Source organism: Phyllobates terribilis, unplaced genomic scaffold (genome assembly GCF_046119375.1).
Source record: "Phyllobates terribilis strain yellow unplaced genomic scaffold, ASM4611937v1 Scaffold_2__4_contigs__length_985480577, whole genome shotgun sequence".
In the NCBI taxonomy this organism is placed as follows: Eukaryota; Metazoa; Chordata; class Amphibia; order Anura; family Dendrobatidae; genus Phyllobates; species Phyllobates terribilis.
The window spans coordinates 298,071,644-298,091,905 of NW_027362762.1; the positions used below are offsets into that span (position 1 = coordinate 298,071,644).

A 20,262-nucleotide genomic window follows, 5' to 3' on the forward strand; every position below is an offset into this window, starting at 1 on the left:
TGCATTATACTGTACAGGCTGTGGGCTGATTTATGTATGGACTATGAGGGTGCATTATACTGTATGGGGGTGCAATATGCTGAATGGGCTATGGGGTGTATTATACTGTAAGGGCTATGGGGTGCATTATACTGTATGGGCTGTGGGATGCATTATACTGTATGGGCTGTGGGGTGTATTATTATGTATGGACTATGGGGGTGCATTATACTGTATGGGCTATGGGGCTCATTATGCTATATGTGCTGTGGGGTGCATTACGCTGTATGGACTATGGGGTGCATTATGCTGTATAGAGGACTATGTGGGGGCCTTTAAACTAAATGCAAGAAATTATACAGTGTGAAGGTTTGTGTGGGAGCAATTATACAGTGTGGAGAGGCATGGGGCAATTATATTGTATGTAAGCCCATTATACTGCATGGAGGCTGTGTGCGGTCACAGCTGGGGAATCATATTGTGTTGGAGTCACCATACTTTTCTGGGACAGTTGAGGGGTGTGGTACAGTAGGGCCATCATACTTTACGAATGCAATGAAAGGGGAATCTAGGGTGCCAGTAGCAGGGAAATTAGAGGGCACACCGTACCACACAGCAGGTGCAGTAATAGGGACACATAGGACAGTGGGGACTCAGCAGGATAAGGAGTTTATGCAGGTTGGGGATAAATGGAGACAATGCCTGAAATGTGAGACGTCTAATGTGTCTTTGTTGTAATCTCTGCAGAAGAGTCCTAGCTGGAAGAAGTGGTCATGTCGGTCTGGGCCAGATGGAAAAGACAGGTGAACGACTCCTCCAGAAAGAACGTCAGCTGTTAGTTACCATCTATAACTGTACTGTAATGTCTTTCATGTTCTGCAGGACTGGTATCTACCGCTATATGTCACCATATGGCGGTAATATCAGCATTGGTCTTTGTATGGAGATTTTTTTTTCAGTAACAGCTCTGTCATCTGCTGAGGTTCTCCTACATTCACTAGTAGAGTGCGTCACCATAGCTGTAATCAGGGTTATCGGGTTAGGGGCACACTCAGAAGTTTAGCCCCCCAAACCCAACCCCTAGCTAAGTATCTGCATGTTATACAATGATGTACAAGTATCTGCTGAGTAGTTCACCATTACAACATGTAATGCTCCGTAAACAGTTGTATTTTACCTGTTTTTGCAATTTCACATTATTTTAAATCAAAAAACATTCAAATACCGTATGTCAATACTACGGTCATATGTACCCTGAACTGGTATCAATAAAAAAAACTATAGTTCACCCCGCAAAAAAGAAAACTAAAAAAAATCCTCACACAGTTGTATCAACCAAGCAAGAAAGATATGGAACTTGGAATATGTTGACACAAAACAATAAACTTTAATGAAAAAAAAGAAGCTTTTATAAGTAGAAAAACTAACTATATAGAGTGGATATAAAAATTCTACACTTGCCTGTTAAAATGGCAAGTTTTTGTAATAAAAAAAAAATACGAACAATCATTTCGGAACTTTTTGCACCATTACTGACACCCATAATCTGTAAAAATCCATTGAGATAAAAACTGAAATCATTTTGAAAGGGGAAATAAGAGTAAAATAACATGGTTGAAAAAGCTTGTACACCTTCATATAATTGGTATTGTCTCTCATGTTACATAGAAGTTAGTACAGCTGCCACCATTTAAAAGTGATTCTGATAAAATCCATAAAGTTTAGCTTTTCTAGTAGGATTTCCTGACATTTTCTGAGGTGCATTTTACAGCAAAAGTCATTGTCTGTAAACAGTTTACAACACAGCAAAAGGTTTTCATTGTTTTCAAGTCATCAGTCAGAAGAAGTGGCTTAAATTTGTCACAACAGTGACATTACCTAGAACTGGATGCCCCTCACCAATTTACGAAAAGGCAAAAAGAAAATTGGTCTGCAAGGTTACTAAGAGGCCTACAGCAACATTAAAGGAGTTGCAGGAATTTCTGGCAAGTACTATTTGTGTACTGCATGTGACAAAAATCTCCCGTATTCATCTGGCCTGTGGGGTAAGGTGGCAAGAATGGAAGCCTTTTCTTACAAAGACAAACATCCAAGCCTGTCTATGTTTTGACAAAACCAACATCAATTCTGCATGTGGGAAAACATGTTTTGTTCTGATGAGGTACGGGTTAGTCTTTTGCAGTTTAGTACTGGAGGTTGTGACTGCCTTCTTCTGACTGTGCACTCTTCCCATCAGTTTAAGGGTGTTTTACAATTTACCTGCCCATTAAATTTGTAGGCTTGTAGCCTGGTGAGAGGCATGTTTGATAAATATTAGATTTAGGGTCCCGTCAGAGAAAGGTTAGCTTGCCATGGTTGATGGGCACACATGAATTGGCAAATGTATGCACTAAGTACCTTTACTTTTATAAGTATATTCAATACAGTTATAATGCAGTCCAAATCTTATATATTCAGTGTTTGCATACATCTTAGAGCTTACAGAGTGCTGCTGTGTTTTCTCTTGTTTGTATATTGTGCAGTCATGTCAGCTTGTATCTGTTCACACTATCTTTATTCTGTATAGAGGTGCTGGTCAGTCTTTTGTTTTTTGTTCTGATGAGGATAAGGTTGAACTTTTTGGCCATTATTCCAAAAAGGTATGTTTAGCGGAAATCCAACACTCCACACCTCCCAAAGAGCGCCATATCCACAGTGATTCATGGTGGAGGCAGCATTATGCTTTAGAGCCCTTTTTTGGCTGCTGAAACAGTGGCCTTAGTCAAGGAGCGGGGAATTATGAACAGCTGATAGACTCCAACACAAAAAGACAGAATACTGTCAAATTCAAATGGTACTTCAACAAAATATTAGTCTAAGGATGTGCATATTTATGCAACCACATTATTTTAGTTGTTTAGTTTTCTTTTTCCAGTTGAAAAGATTGCAGTTTATTTTTGAGTTGAATTGTACAGATCATGGGTGACATTAAAAGGTAGAAAAGGTTCTTGGTACTATTTTTTTACATGACTAAGACCTGAATTTGAACAGGTGTGTGTAGACTTTTTATATCCACTGTAAATTTGGTATCACTGTAATCCCTCTGACCTGCAGAATAAAGTTACCAGTTCACGTTTACCATACAGTAAATGCTATAAAAATGAAACCAGAGCAACACAGAAATTTTTGCCCTGTTTTGCATTAGAATATATTGCAAATTAAATGTTATTCAAAACTACAAGTCAAGTATAACATTTTGCTTATTAAATTTTGATGGCCTGGGTCCAAGAGAGGTACAGCACTGTGCAACATCATAGACATTCAGTTACTGACACCACATATAAAACCAAGGAGAAAAATAAACAGCCCAACAGTGGAAAAATTGAATACCAAAACAAGGAAAGCCTGTGTCTGCAGTATTGAGAACTAGCGGCCTACTGAAATTTTAGACACTCTAAATTAAAGCCCCGATTCATCAAAGCTTTTATGTCAGAAGCGGAACTGGGGTAGGACTGTGGCATGACGATCAGCAGCGGCGTTGCATAAGACACAAATCTTACTCTAGTCTATGTCGCCTGATTTATTGAGAGACATGCACCTCTTAATGAACCAAGCAGCTCACACTCCACCCCCTCATCAATATCGGCATGTCTTGATGAATCAGGACGTAAATCTTTAAACCTGCGCAGTTCAATTATATACAGTTGTGCTCAGAAGTTTACATACTCCGGCAGAATTTTTCCTTTCTTTGCCTTGTTTCAGAGAATATGAATGATAGCAGAAAAACTTTTTCTCCACTCATGGTTATTGGTTGGGTGAAGCCATTTATTGTCAAACTACCGTGTTTTCTCTTTTGAAATCTTAATGACAACCAAAAACATCCAAATGACCCTGATCAAAAGTTCACATACCCCAGTTCTTAATACCGTGTATTGCCCCCTTTAACATCAATGACAGCTTGAAGTCTTTTTTGGTAGTTGTGGATGAGGTTCTTTATTTTCTCAGATGATAAAGCTGCCCATTCATCTTGGCAAAAAGCCTCCAGTTGCTGTAAATTCCTGGGCTGTCTAACATGAACTGCGCGCTTAAGATCTCCCCAGAGTGGCTCAATGATATTGATGTCAGGAGACTGAGATGGCCACTCCTTACCTTCACTTTGTTCTGCTGTAGCCAATGACAGGTTGACTTGGCCTTGTGTTTTGGATCGTTGGCATGTTGGAACGTCCAAGAACGTCCCATGCGCAGCTTCCAGGCTGATGAGTGCAAATTTGCCTCCAGTATTTGCTGATAACATGCTGAATTCATCTTTCCTTCAACTTTTACCAAGTTTCTTATGTCTTTGTAGCTCACACATCCCCAAAACATCAGCCATCCACCTCCGTGCTTTACTGTAGGAATGGTGTTCCTTTCATCATAGGCCTTGTTGACATCTCTCCAAATGTAACGTTTATGGTTGTGGCCAAAAAGTTAAATTTTGGTCTCATCATTACAAATTACCTTGTCCCAGAAGTTTTGAGGTTTGTCTCTGTGCTGTTTGGCGCATTGTAGGCAAGATACTTTGTGGCATTTGTGCAGTAATGGCTGTCTTCTGCAGCCCATTTTTTTTCAAGTGCCTCCTTATTGTGCATCTTTAAACAGCCACACCGCTAGTTTTCAGAGAGTCCTGAATTTCAGCTGGTGTTGTTTGTGGGTTTTTCTTTGCATCCCAAACAATTTTCCTGGCAGTTGTGTCTGAAATTTTTGTTGGTCTACCTGACCGTGGTTTGGTTTTTACAGAGCCCCTGATTTTCCAATTGTTAATCACAGTGTGAATGCTGCTGACTGGCATTATCAATTCCTTGGATATTTTTTTGCATCCCTTTCCTGTGTTATACAGTTCAACTACCTTTTCCAGTAGATCCGTTGACAATTCTTTTGCTTTCCCCATGACTCACAATCCAGAAACGTCATTGGCTGGATGAAAGATGAAAGAGTCTGTCTGGATCCCAGAAACTCACTCAGCTTTTATGCACACACACTGATTACAAGCAAACAGGTCACAGGTGAGGATGTTACCTTTAGTAGGCATTCAAACCCATTTGTGTCAAATTCTATGCATGTTATCAGGCCAAAATCACAGGGTATGTGAGCTTTTGATCAGTGTCATTTGGATGTTTTTGGTTGTCATTAAGATTTAAAAAGAGAAAACACAGTAGTTTGACAATAAATTGCTTCACCCAGCCAATAACCAGGAGTAGAGAAGTTTTTTTTGCTATCATTCATATTCTCTGAAACAAGGTCAAGAAAGGAAAAATTCTGCAGGGGTATGTAAACTTTTGAGCACAACTTTATCGCCTCTGTGAAATTGAGAAGTTGACCAGCTTCTTTGTCTTGAGCTGTGATTTTTAGATACAGCAAACAATTTATAGGCCCAGATACATCAAGACCGATGTTGTTGAGGGGATGTCCTAGAGTCAGAGGTGCCCGATTCATTAAAAAGAGCATGTCACTTATTGAAGCAGACACGTCTGAAAAGTGGCATGCGCCTCTGTGAGCCCCACCCAAATCTTGCTCTAGTCTGGGCGTAAGGTATGCCACAGTTGGTAATGAGTTAGACTGACGATAACTTCACCCCCCCCATCCTGCCCCCACAAATCTGGGCGACACTGGCATGAAAACGGCAAAAGTTGTAATATATTTGCACAGCTTTGAGTTGCACAAAAATTTAGCAACTTATTCAAGTGTTTTACACCAAATTTCTGGCAAAAATATTTTTCTGAATCAGGGCGTTAGTTGGTAACATATTCAATACTTATCTTTAAATATATACAGCGGGAGAGATAAGTATATAGTATATAATAAAGATAAGGTAATCTGATATATAGTACTAGATATAGAGAAGCAATAACAGACAGAGAAACAACAGACTATTGATTCATCATACAAACACAAACCATGCAGACCTTTTCTACTATATACACTGCACATTTAGTTGATATGTACCTACAAAACACTTTGGATAACTTTCTGCAATAAATATCATCATCACTTAGTATTTTTTTTTCTTCAAAGTACATTAAAACCAGAACTGTTCATTTCTTAGGAAAAGTAAACCGTTAACACGTTCATAAAAGGACCATAGATAATATACTAGAATGCAATACGCATACAAGTCACAAACACATTTTGGAATTATTGGTTTTATTCATCCCATACTTGTAATAAATATAACTGTATAAAATTTGTTTTGGAGGAATGTTAAGTCAAAACATGTGTATGAGCTAGTTCACCAGAAATCATCTATAAAGCGTCAAATGGAGTCATGTAGTGATTAGGATTTATTCAAGCTGCACTAGGAGATCCCCTTCTCCCACGGTATCGCCAGCCTTGCAATGTACAGATGTCACCTGTAAATGACAAAGTCAGATAAATGTTTAAAATACACTAAGAAAAAAAAAATTATTGCAAAAAGAAATTGCAAATAGATCATAGCTGCCCTACATGTTACCTCTAGCTGGAAGTACAACCAGTAATAAAGATATACAACTGAGCTATGTGCAATTTTTGCATTACGCTTGATTACCTTACACAGCTGCTACAAGTAGAAGCAATATTCATATAGTGAGGAGCAGCACTAGAAAAAGTGAAAGCTTGGAATTTTGGATTTTCAGCTGTACATCCATTTAAAATAGATAAGGAATGTTTTTCTGGCCTGCATGGTCTTAAAAGTTTGTTTACAAGTATCATTAACATTTTTAAGCATCATGTTTGAAAAGGAGAAAAGTATCCTCGCATTTTGCTGCAGAAACAATGGTTATGTTTTTTTCTTGTCAATTATGATTCACAAATATTTTTTTCTCTTCTAAATAAACCCTAGAGTTCAATGGGATGTCTAAAGAATGAACATCCATGAATTGCAATTTGATCAGTCCCCAAAATAGTTTATTATTATACATGACATGTAAACTTATCATTCTCATATACAGCACCAGTTACACAATAATTGTCTACAATATATAGTCAAAGTATGGTAATAAAATATTCAGAAATACAGTAACAAAAACTGGATGTCTGAAATAAAAATCCAACAGGTTAGAAATTCTGTTACCTACACAGATTAGGTTACTAATTATGACACGATCTGACAAACTATGTCACTATGTGTTCAATGACATTTCCAACATGTGAAACATAAGTTTGTTAAATCTTTGGAAGATACATTGATTAAAAATAAAAAAGTCGTCAATTTAAAATTTTAGACAGTTAATGGAGCAATGTTCTGCTACTGAATCATTGTAATATTTACTGAGAACACAAGTTTGTGTGTGTATAATATATATATATCTATATATAGATATATATATATAGATATATATAGATAGATATAGATAGATATAGATATATACAGTACAGACCAAAAGTTTGGTCACACCTCATTTAAAAATTTTTCTGCATTTTCTTGACTAAGAAAATTGTACATTCACACTGAAGGCATCAAAACTATGAATTAACACATGTGGAAATATATACGTAACAAAAAAGTGTGAAACAACTGAAAATATGTCTTATATTCTAGGTTCTTCAAAATAGCCACCTTTTGCTTTGATGACTGCTTTGCACACTCTTGGCATTCTCTTGATGAGCTTCAAGAGGTAGTCACCGGAAATGGTCTTCCAACAATCTTGAAGGAGTTCCCAAAGATGCTTAGCACTTGTTGGCCCTTTTGCCTTCACTCTGCGGTCCAGCTCACCCGAAACCATCTCGGTTGGGTTCAGGTCTGGTGACTGTGGAGGCCAGGTCATCTGGCGTAGCACCCCATCACTCTCCTTCTTGGTCAAATAGCCCTTACACAGCCTGGAGGTGTGTTTGGGGTCATTGTCCTGTTGAAAAATAAATGATGGTCCAACTAAAAGCAAACCGGATGGAATAGCATGCCGCTGCAAGATGCTGTGGTAGCCATGCTGCTTCAGTATGCCTTCAATTTTGAATAAATCCCCAACAGTGTCACCAGCAAAGCACCCCCACACCATCACACCTCCTCCTCCATGCTTCACGGTGGGAACCAGGCATGTAGAGTCCATCCGTTCACCTTTTCTGCGTCGCACGAAGACACGGTGGTTGGAACCAAAGATCTCGAATTTGGACTCATCAGACCAAAGCACAGATTTCCACTGGTCTAATGTCCATTCCTTGTGTTCTTTAGCCCAAACAAGTCTCTTCTGCTTGTTGCCTGTCCTTAGCAGTGGTTTTCTAGCCGCTATTTTACCATGAAGGCCTGCTGCACAAAGTCTCCTATTAACAGTTGTTGTAGAGATGTGTCTGCTGCTAGAACTCTGTGTGGCATTGACCGGGTCTCTAATCTGAGCTGCTGTTAACCTGCGATTTCTGAGGCTGGTGACTCGGATAAACTTATCCTCAGAAGCAGAGGTGACTCTTGGTCTTCCTTTCCTGGGGCGGTCCTCATGTGAGACAGTTTCTTTGTAGCGCTTGATGGGTTTTGCAACTGCACTTGAGGACATTTTCAAAGTTTTCCCAATTTTTCGCACTGACTGACCTTCATTTCTTAAAGTAATGATGGCCACTCGTTTTTCTTTACTGCTTTTTTCTTGACATAATACATACTGCTTTTTTCTTGACATAATACAAATTCTAACAGTCTATTCAGTAGGACTATCAGCTGTGTATCCACCAGACTTCTGCACAACACAACTGATGGTCCCAACCCCATTTATAAGGCAAGAAATCCCACTTATTAAACCTGACAGGGCACACCTGTGAAGTGAAAACCATTTCCAGTGACTACCTCTTGAAGCTCATCAAGAGAATGCCGAGAGTGTGCAAAGCAGTCATCAAAGCAAAAGGTGGCTACTTTGAAGAACCTAGAATATAAGACATATTTTCAGTTGTTTCACACTTTTTTGTTAAGTATATAATTCCACATGTGTTAATTCATAGTTTTGATGCCTTGAGTGTGAATGTACAATTTTCATAGTCATGAGAATACAGAAAAATCTTTAAATGAGAAGGTGTGTCCAAACTTTTGGTCTGTACTGTATATATATATATATACATACATACATACATACACACACATATATATAAGGGGTGGTCCAAAAGTAGGTGGACAGAAAGTGTAATAAGGTTATGAAGGGGGAGATTTATCAAACATGGTGTAAAGTGAAACTGGCTCAGTTGCCCTTAGCAACCAATCAGATTCCACTTTTCATTCCTCACAGACTCTTTGGAAAATGAAAGGTGGAATTTGATTGGTTGCTAAGGGCAACTGAGCCCGTTTCACAGATCTAGTTTTCACAGATAGATCTCCCCCAAATCTGTTTTCTTTTCAGATAATTCAGATAACACAATGGCAAATAATTTAAATACAGATCAAAGAAAATGGATTTTAACAGAGTATTGGAAATCTCAAAATGCTGAAACCGTTAGAGCAAATTGGGTTGAAACATTTGGTACTCAAGCCCCAAAGAGACAAACCATTTACCGCATTCGTGACAAATTCAATGCCACTGGCTCAATCCTTAGTGCTCCAAAAACTGGTTGACCCAAAACAGTCTGTACAGAAGATAATAAACAACTTGTTGCTGAAACTTTTGTTCAGAGTCCAAAAAAGTCCACCAGAAGAGCTTCTTTGGAATTGGGAATTTCACGAGCTTCTATCATGCAAATCCTGAAATCTATTGGGTGGAAAGCTTATCGTCCACGTCTAATTCATGGTTTATTGGAGAATGATCCAGACAGGCGGCTGCAATTCAGTGTTTAATAAATCTCCCCCTTCATAACCTTATTACACTTTCTGTCCACCTACTTTTGGACCACCCTGTATATGTGTATATATATATATATATATATATATATATATATATATATATATATACATACATATACATATATACACACACACACAGACATGGGGAGAAATAAGTATTGAATACGTTACCAATTTTCTAAGTAAATATATTTCTAAAGGTGCCATCAACATGAAATTCTCACCAGATGTCGGTGACAACTCATCCAATCCAGGCAAAGAAGTCAAAGAATATATGTCCATAAATTATGTGTAATGATGAGAAATGACACAGGGAAAAAAGTATTGACCATGCTTGCTTACTGAAATGTAATACTTCGTACAAAAACCTTTGTTGGTGATGACAGCTTCAAGAAGCCTACTCTATGGAGAAACTTGTTGCATGCATTGCTAAGGTGTGATTTTGCCCATTCTCCACACAAACACTTTTCATATCCTTAACGATCCGTGGGCTCCTTCTATGATCTCTGAGCTTTAGTTCCATCCATACTAGCAGCTTTTGTTTCTTTCTTTGGAACCAATTGAGAGTTTACTTGGCTGTGTGTTTAGGATCATTGATTTGCTGAAATATCCACCCTTGTTTCATCATTCTGGTAGATGGCAGGAGATTTTTTTTTATCAAGAAAGTCTCGGTACATTTGTCCATTCATCCTTCCTTCAATTATATGAAGTATGCCGGTGCCGTATGCTGAAAAACAGCCCCCACACCAAGATGTTCCCACCTCTAAACTTCACTGTTGGTATTGTGTTTTTTTGGGGTGATATGCAGTGCCTTATAGCCTCCAAAGTTGGCACATATTATGGCATCCAAAGAGTTAAATTTTGGTCTCATCTGACCAGACTATATTCTTCCAGTATATCACAGGATTGTCTAGATGTTGTTGAGCAAACTTTAAACGCTCTCGAACATGCTTTTTGTTCAGCAATGGAATCTTACATGGTGAGTGTGCATACAGGCCATGGTGGTTGAGTGCATTACTTATTGTTTTCTTTGAAACAATTGTACCTGCTGATTTTTGATCTTTATGTAGCTCTCCACAGGTGGTCCTTGGCTCTTGGACAACTCTTCTGGAAATTATTTTCACTCCTTCGTCTGAAATCTTGCAGGGATTACCTAGTTGTGACCAGTTTGTGGTGAAATGGTGTTCCTTCCACTTCCGGATTATGGCCCCAACAGTGCTCACTGGAACCTTCAGTAGTTTAGAAATTCTTCTGTAACCAATGCGATCACTATGTTGCTAAGGTCTTGAGACAGCTCACTGGTTTTACCCATCATGAGATGTTTCTTGCATGGCACCTTGGTAATGAGACATTCAACTATTAGTTGAATCAGCTGATATTTTTCACAAAGTGACAGCACTGCTTTCTAATTACTGATAGATTTCTGCTGGTGTCAAGACTTTACATGGCTTTTGGCACCACCCTCTTCATATGTTCAATACTTTTTCCCTGTGTCATTTATTATTACATTGCAAAAAAATGTTATTATGTCACTTTTGCGCAATGAACCACAGGGGTGGGCCTTTTCTCCCCAGCCTAATGATCCGTGTTTAAGGTCTGTTGAAGAATTTTTTTCCGCTATGGGGCTATTATATCACGATCCTGATCGAATCTCATCTGCTGAATAAGAACTCAGATGTTTGAATCAGGGGTCTGATAATGTTGAAAATTATTGCACACACTTCAGGAGATGGGCTTCAGAAGTTAAGTGGAATGATCCTGCGCTGAGATGTTTATTTCTTGCTGGTCTGAGTGAAAGGGTTAAGGATTTTTTAATTGCATTTCCTGCACCTGAGACTCTGCAGGATGCCATGCAGTTAGCTGTTCGTATAGACAGGAGACTGAGGTGCAGGCTCAATGAGGTAAAGACTCCTGTAATGTCAGTTCCTAGTCCCCAGAAAATCTGCCCTGACGGCGGAGAACCGATGGAGGTTGGGGCGATGTCACTCCGCTCTCAGGAAAGAGACCGGAGGTTTACCGAGGGATTGTGTCTTTATTATGGTAAAGCTGACCATTTGATTAAGTATCGTGAGCGTCGTTTAAGAAAAAAAAAAAGGTCAGTTAAGCCCGTATAGCTTGTTTACGCCCTGTAGGAGTATTTCTTTCTGGGAGTACTACTTTGCAGAGAGATTTGATTGAATTTCAGGTATTTGTGGATTGTGGTTTAACACTTAATGTGATTGATAAAGGGTTTTTGGAAAACCTTAAATTGAAATCCAAACCTTTGTCATCACCTATTTCTGTGATTGCAATTGATAACACTCCTTTGAAATGTATTACTCACAAGACTGCTGCATTTCCCCTCACTATCAATGGAGTTCACCAACAAATTTTGGACTTGGTTGTTTTAGATAATTTACCCTCTCCAGATGTTCTAGGATTGCCTTGGTTAAAACTGCACAATCTGCACTGCTATGATAAATGTTGTAATGGTCACATTGCAGCTGTGGAAAAAGGGGAATTACTGGTACCTATTCAAAATTTTTGGAGGGTTTTTTCGGAGGAGCAGTCGCAAGTTTTACCTCCTCATAGGGATTATGATTGCGCCATTGAGTTTGTTCCGGGAGCTACTCTTCCCAAGAGTCGCTTGTTTAATCTGACTATCCCTGAAAGAAAGGCCTTGGAGTAGTACATACAGACTAGCCTGGCTGCTGGCCACATTAGACCTTCTAAGTCGCCTGTGGCAGATGGATTTTTCTTTGTTAAAAAAATGGACGGCGGTTTACGTCCATGTCTGGATTTTCATGAAATTAATAAGATTACCATACGCAATTCCTACCCATTGCCGTTAATTCCTGACTTGTTTAACCAGTTAGTGGGAGCCAAGTGGTTCTCAAAAATTGATCTCTGGGGGGCATACAATTTGTTACGAGTGAAGGAGGGTGATGAATGGAAAACTGCCTTTAACACTCTGGTAGGTCATTTTGAGAATCTGGTGATGCCTTTTGGTCTTACCAATCCACCTGCATTTTTTCAGAACCTTATTAATGACATCCTGAGACCTTTAATTGGTAAGAATGTGGTTGTGTATTTGGATGATATTTTGATTTACTTACCAGATCTAGAGTCCCATTGGCAGAGTGTACGTGAAGTTTTGCAGTTATTGAGTGATAATTCACTCTTTGCTAAGCTGGAGAAATGTGAGTTCGCTGTGCAGAAAATTAGTTTTTTGGGCTACATGGTCTCCAGCGAGGGCTTTGAGATGGACCCTGTGAAGGTTCAGGCTGTGCAGGAATGGCCTAGGCCTATTGGTTTGAAATCTATACAGAGATTTTTGGGTTTTGCCAATTATTACAGGAAATTCATTAAGAATTTTTCTGTAATTGTTAAACCTCTAACCGATCTCACTAGGAAAGGTGCGAATACGGCCCAGTGGACTACTGTGGCCATTGAAGCGTTTGAGTATCTCAAAGAGAGGTTCAGTTCTGCCCCCATCCTTATGCAGCCTGATGAGACCAAGCCTTTTTTGGTCAAGGTCGATGCTTCATTGGTGGGGGTCGGAGCAGTTTTGTCTCAGGAGAACAAGGGTGGAGTACATCCTTGTGCCTTCTTTTCAAAAAAAAATTCGGAAACCGAACTGAATTATGATGTTGGAAATTGGGAGTTGCTGGCTATTAAACTTGCGTTTGAACATTGGCGTCATTTTTGGAAGGCGCTAGATTTCCTATTCAGGTTTTCACAGATCATAAGAATTTGATCTATCTGGATGCTGCCAAGCGCTTGAATGCCCGTCAAGCTAGGTGGGCACTTTTTTTTTCTCGGTTTCATTTTTCTGTTACCTATATCCCTGGTACTAAGAATGTTAAAGCCGATGCTTTATCTCGCAGCTTCTCTCCTACAGTCGGTGCCAAGGAGGAGGAGAGCATTTTACAGAAAGGAGTTGTGGTGGCGGCATTGTACTCCGTTTTGGAGAATGGGATTCTGAAAGCTCAAGATGATGCTCCATCTAACACTCCCCATGTGAGGTTGTTCGTGCCTAGAGCCTTTAGGAGAGATTTGTTTGTGGAGTGTCATGAGTCTCGGTTGGCAGGTCATCCAGGAATTTCGAAGGCTAAGAGACTTATCAGTCGCAGTTTTTGGTGGCCTGGATGACAGAAGGAAGTCATCAAGTGGGTGCGTCAGTGTACTGTGTATGCTAGGTCAAAGGCTTCACATACTCCTGCTGCGGGGTTGCTTTGCCCTCTGGAGGTTCCTAGTGCACCTTGGATGCATCTCACAATGGATTTTATTACTGATCTTTCTGTGTCCGAGGGTTTTACTGTCATCTGGGTGGTTGTGGACCGTTTTAGTAAGATGTGTCATTTGGTTCCATTCATTAAGGTGCCCTGCGCCAAGACACTCGCTAAGACGTTTGTTAAGGAGATTGTCAAGCTCCATGGCGTTCCCACGGATATTGTTTCTGATAGAGGACCTCAGTTTGTGGCTCGCTTCTGGCGTGCTTTTTGTGACAGGTTAGGAGTCCATTTGTCATTTTCGTCTGGTTACCATCCTCAGTCTAATGGACAGACTGAAAGAAAGAACCAGGATGTTGAACAGTTTTTGCGCTGTTTTGTGGCGGACAATCAAGAGGTGTGGTCTGAGTTTCTGCCTCTCGCATAATTTCCTCTTAATCATACATCCTCCTCTGCTGGGTGTTCTTTTTTTTGTTGTACTGGGAGACATCCGTCTTTTGGTTTGTTCTCCAAATTGGGGTCGGCGGTGCCGGAGAAGAAGAATTTTTCCGGTGATTTGGAGAGAGTTTGGACTAATGTACATTGCAACCTTCAAGAGGCTAACAAGAAGTCCAAGAAGTATTTTGACAGGAAACGTAAGGAGGTTTTGTTTACTGTGAGTGATATGGTTTGGTTGTCCTCGAACAACCTGCGGTTGAGGATTCCCTCTAAAAAACTGGGTCCTAAGTTTGTGGGTCCATTTAAAGTGCTTCAGGTTGTTAACCCATCTGCTGTCAGGTTGGATGTCCCTACTTCCTGGAAGATTAATCCTGTGTTTCATGTTTCTTTGTTGAAAAAGGCTGATGTATCTGATAGGGACGCCAGTGTCACAGTTCCTCCTGTTGTGGAAGACGGCGAATATGAAATTTCTCATATCTTGAATTCTAGATGGCATAGAGGGAGATTACAGTATCTTGTCTCCTGGAAGGGTTTTGGTCCCGAAGACAACTCCTGGGTAAGGACGGATGATGTCTCTGCTCCTAGGCTTGTTAAAGCTTTCCACAGGAGGTTTCCGGATAGGCCTGGGCCTGGAGGATCTGGAGGATCCTCATAAAAGAGGGGGTACTGTTAGAACCTTCCTGTTTATTTTTTCCATCTTGTGTTTTACGGTCACGTGACCATCTGCCTTTATATTCCAGCTCCGTCCTTGTGGCTGTGCTGGACTTCAGTGTTTGACTGTTTCTCTAGCCTGGTGCTTCGGTGCCTTTCTCTGTCAAGTCGCTTGGTCCTCTGGGACCTCTAGTACATTTTTGTCAGTTTGTCTTTTTGTATTCTGCAACAACTTCTCTGTTTAGGAGGTGTCCCATTTTTGTCCCAGTCCTTCGTTCTTTTAGGGACCCCTCCCTTAATTCTATAGGTCTTCGTTCAGTCTAGCCGAGGACTAAGGCGGGTCTGTTCACTAGGAACAGGCAGCCCGCTACATTGTAGGGATTCAGCTTAGTCTTACTGTAGGGACAGCTTTCCCCTATCTTTCCTTAGTACATGTTGCAGATCATAACAATATGAGTTTCACTTTTTGTATTGAAGAACTGAAATAAATTAACTTTTTGATGATATACTAATTTAGTGAGATGCACCTGTAATTACCTCTAGTAGAATATTACAACGCTGGGACATGTATCTGTGGAGATCCTCATTGTCTGACCATTTTAATTTTGATACATGTTCTAACATTGTTCCTCAACCCCCAGGTATCTCTGACCTTATCATATATTTATGTACAGTTGATAAAATCAGATCCAATACATTTTAACACACCACTAGATATACATGTTTTATTTCATGCTCATCATGCACAATGATGCACAATGCACAAAACAAAATTTAAAAAAATGGGGAACCACAGTACCTTTGCAGTTTTAGCAGCAGTCATGCTGTTCTGCATCTTCATCGCTTCGATTACACAAATTTCTTGTCCCTCAGAAACCTATCACAACACAAGTACTGGTATTAATGGGATAAGTGACAAACCCACTTACACTGAACACACAAAAAATGTTGAAACCAAGGTGTAATGGGATAGAAATACAATGTACGTTATATAGTTGTTTTAAGAATAAGGTTTTCTGTATTTTTATACATAATGGGTGCAGAAAGGTATGTTCTGTTGAATATACATGGTAGTAAGTAAATCTGAAACAGACACAGTTTCAGAGCTGCCCATCACGCTAACAATAAAACAATAAGACCACTATGAACCCATGGATAAAAAAAAGGAATGAGAAAGGATTAAAGCCAAGAAGGAGCGACACATTGAAGAGTTTATGAAAATGTCTGGGGCTGAGGCTTTAATTAGCATTTCCTGGGTGTTTGTGATGGAAATGTGAGATATCATGCTGTCCTGGAAGATGGAACTTACTGAACATACGTTGGAGGTGTTGTTTGTCCACACTGCTCTGATCCAAATCTGCTACAGTCATAACCTATGATGACCCGAACAGTAAAGATGACAGATGCTTTCAGCTTCTGATGGAAAACCAAAATCATAGCACAGAAATAAACTGTGCACCCAAGAGCTAGCATCGTATATTCTTCAGCTTGAAGAATGTGGTTGTCATCAACTACATTGATAATGGTCCTGTCAGATGTAGAATTATTCTGTACTTTAATCTTGATGTTTGTGTCTTGCTATTGAATAAATCAGGACAAAGTGGAAATATTCACTAGCTAACAAGACCTGGACTACAAATTGTCACATGTATGACAATTCTAACCCACATCCTAAAGGACTTAAATTTAAAGGCACAGACATAAAAATAGTGAGAAGAGTGTAAAGTAAAACAAGCCACCTGCCTTCACTTTAAGAACAGATTCGTTTGAGCCATATTCTACAAAGAAACATAAATCATTGAACACAACCCAAATCGATGTGACAGGCGGCTTTCACTGCTACTCCTACTAAATAGTCACAATCCCTACAAGTCTCTCTGATAAACCCAATCTGTGCTGATGTACTTCCATGCTCCTTGTCTAATTGGAGTAAAGTTTGCAGCCCTCCATCCTGCATCTTTCATCCAGCTTGCAGAGTTCTTTCCTTTGACATGGGAGAGTCAGAGGTCACATTCACATCCGATTTTCAAAGTAACACTCATTAAGCGGCAGTTTGCCTTGTACCTAAATGAGTTGGCTTTAAAGGAGCCGTCAGTACATATACTGAGCCGTTTTTTTTTTTTTTTTTGCATTTTAAAGGGAATGTGGATGTGACGCAGCATTGCCTCAATCTGAAGTTTCAGACATCTCCAGCTGATGATTAATTATGGGTGGGGGGAATAAAATCCAGTAAAGCCAGCTGCTTGCCATGGTTGGCAAAATTACTATAATGGATATAGGCTGCCAATTTTCCATTTTATTGGCAAGCCTTCCAAATGCAATTAGGGGAGTTATAAATGATATGGAAATCTATCAAGTCCTTTTCATTTTCAGAGACACACTTCCCCGGAGGATTGTCTGCAGGCTCATCATTGACTTTGTTGTGCTAATGATGTAAACTTCTTTTTGTATCTAATTAAAGCACCTGTCAAGTTTAGGAAAAGGTTCCGGAGTACAAATACCACAGTAAGCAAGTAATCACACATGACTTCAAGAACTTCTCACTGACTGCACTGTGCCCCAGCTCCCTGTCTCTTCTGTCCATATGCGTATCAAAGTTGTCACACAGCAAGGCTGGAATCATGAGGCACAGAATAGTAAAAGCATAGAAGGGAATGGCGGACATTTATCAAGGACTCTGTTGCCATTTGCTTTGGAATAAAAGCATGAAAATGAAATGCAAAGGCTAAAATTGCAGACGTGAAGGATGACTGCACAGTGCTCCATTTCTCAATTTCATCCTTCAGAGCCACAAAATGGGGTGATACAGTTACTGGATGAGATTTACAGTAACAGCTGTGGTCTTCCCACACAGGGGAGGGACTTCTAATGTGCTAAGGTCTGGCCGAAGCAGACGGAAAGCAACAAAGCATGATGCCGTTCTGTCAAGGCTGAGCAGGAATAGCTACTATATATCGTCGCGTGTATATTTCGTAGCTTCTTACAGTAAAAAAATATCAGATTTCTTACAATACCTTGCTATATATATTTATATGAGCAAAAAATAGGACTACAAGAAACTTACTAGAATTTAATTTCTGTCTTAATCTGTTCTACTAAAGAAATACATAGGAACCTGTGCCAGGGGCATATGGCTCTCTACTGTGCTAAACATTCGTACTAAAGACAGGTTCATCAGTCATTAGAGTATCTAGGTAAAAAATTAGCTCCTGATGGATGGTATTTAGAGCTTACCTGCTGATAATACATTACCAAAGAAACACAAGTTTCCAAACCCACATGACATTAGAAACTGCAGACCATGAAATAAAATACTTGCAAGCACTCATGTACGCCAGGTTATACAATTTAATAAATAAGTGATTTAAACTCTGCCTAAAATTGGGCCCGCTGCAAGGGACCTTGGGTCAGGCCTGCACAGGCCAATTAATGCACAGCACCTGCTGTATAGAAGCAGCGCATGAAGCACTTCCGAATCATTTTAGCAATTAAAACAAAACTGTTTCCTGCCTATTTCAACAGTAACTGTTCCAATGCAGGAGCAGGCAGCTCACCATTATGAAACAAGTAGGTGAAAAAAAAGCAGTTTTCAGTAAGGGGGGTGGTGATGGTTGGGATAAAGCTGCACTATGGAATAAGACCAGCCTTTTGTTCTCCTACTCTCTGAACCTTCTGCCTAATTTGGCAGAAAAACAGAGGGCGTATGGGGCCCTTCCACAGTATCACCTTCTGCTGCACTCTGGCCCCCTAAAAAGATGGATCAATATCAACCCTGCTGATTTTCCTTCATAAGTGGAAATCCTTCAATTACAGATTTTTTGGGGTGGACACAGGTGTGAGAGTTTAATATGCATCTTGGGCTCTGAATTAAAGCCCTGCGCTCTACCCGGATTTCCAGTTAACTTTCACATTTTCACATAAGCGTGTTGCATTAAATTTAACTGTGTACAAACTGATTTTTCCTTATTTAAAAACATTACATGCACTGTGTGATATTAAATTACCTGCATCCTGGTTCACACTGGAAAGAATTATTTTTTAAGCAAAGAAAAATATAAAACTGATGCATCCAAAAAGAAGAGAAAAAAATTGTGCCATACTTTAAGTTTAAAACTCACTGATGGCCCTTTTATTTCCCATTCCATCAATTTAGACAAAGCTATTTTTCCCTCTCATAGAGGTCTGACCCCAACTGCCTGTCTAGATCAAAGGATTAAAGATGAACCACTACATATAATTGGTTTGTTCAGCACAGGGTCATAGACTCACATCATTAGGCCACAATTTAGTCCACCATCAACGCCTCATGTAGTAAAGGTGCAATTCCCCCATAAGATCTTCCTTCATTTCAATGTCTGAATAGTTTCTGTATGTTTTGCATTGTGCAGAGATAACCCCTACCAAAGCATACAAACATGCACAACAAGTACATAAAGGAACCATACAACGTATTGAGTTTAATATGAACTTTACATCATATAAATATATATATATGTGTGGATATAATGTGTGAATATACTATGTGTGTGTGTGTGTATATTGCATATATATATATGAATAATGTATATAATGTGTATATACAATATAGATATAGACACACACACAAACATCATATATACAGATATATTATATACACATTATATTCATCTATACATATACACATATATATTATACACACACATTGTATATGCACACACACTTACATGCATATATTATATATACACACACAAATATATACATGTGTATACACACACAAGAGACTTTATTTTTACGTATTTTAATATGTACGGTAATATATTCTAGATCAATATTGTATTCATTAAAGTACTAATTACATAAAACAAGTTCTACATGTAATTAACTATGGCAAACACAAAGATATATTTTATATATAAATTTAATGTAGGTCAGTATATAGTTAAAGAGGTCATTAGTGAATATCATACATCATTTTCTTTTGTGGTTGCTTGATGTCTGCATAGTATCGCATCCTTTTTGGCTGTATCCCACATATTTCTTGTTCAACAGTTTTCCTTCCAAGCTATCACCATGCTTGTAAGATTTTTTTGTGCTAGATGTAGAATTGAGGAGATATCCTGCAAGGCCTCCTATCTGCATCCACCTGCTCAGGCTTCTATGAATTATACACTGTTGCCTAGGAACAAGCAGTCACAACTGACCAGAGAAGAATCTGCTATTCCTTTATATTGAAAGTACAATCACAACTTCTTCATGGATGCA

General features: G+C 39.3%; 1 protein-coding gene across 1 annotated transcript in view; it reads right to left on the bottom strand.

Annotated features, from left to right (window-relative positions):
• Positions 1–6,121: 6,121 nt before the first annotated feature.
• The window catches only part of PCCA (propionyl-CoA carboxylase subunit alpha), a 578,010-nt gene continuing 563,869 nt past the window's right edge, over positions 6,122–20,262 (bottom strand). The window contains exons 23-24 of the mRNA XM_073670397.1: positions 15,821–15,898; positions 6,122–6,344 (exon numbers count right to left, since the gene is read on the bottom strand). Of these exons, the coding sequence (XP_073526498.1) occupies positions 6,276–6,344; positions 15,821–15,898 (147 nt within the window). The 3' untranslated portion in view covers positions 6,122–6,275. The remainder of the gene's footprint in view (positions 6,345–15,820; positions 15,899–20,262) is intronic.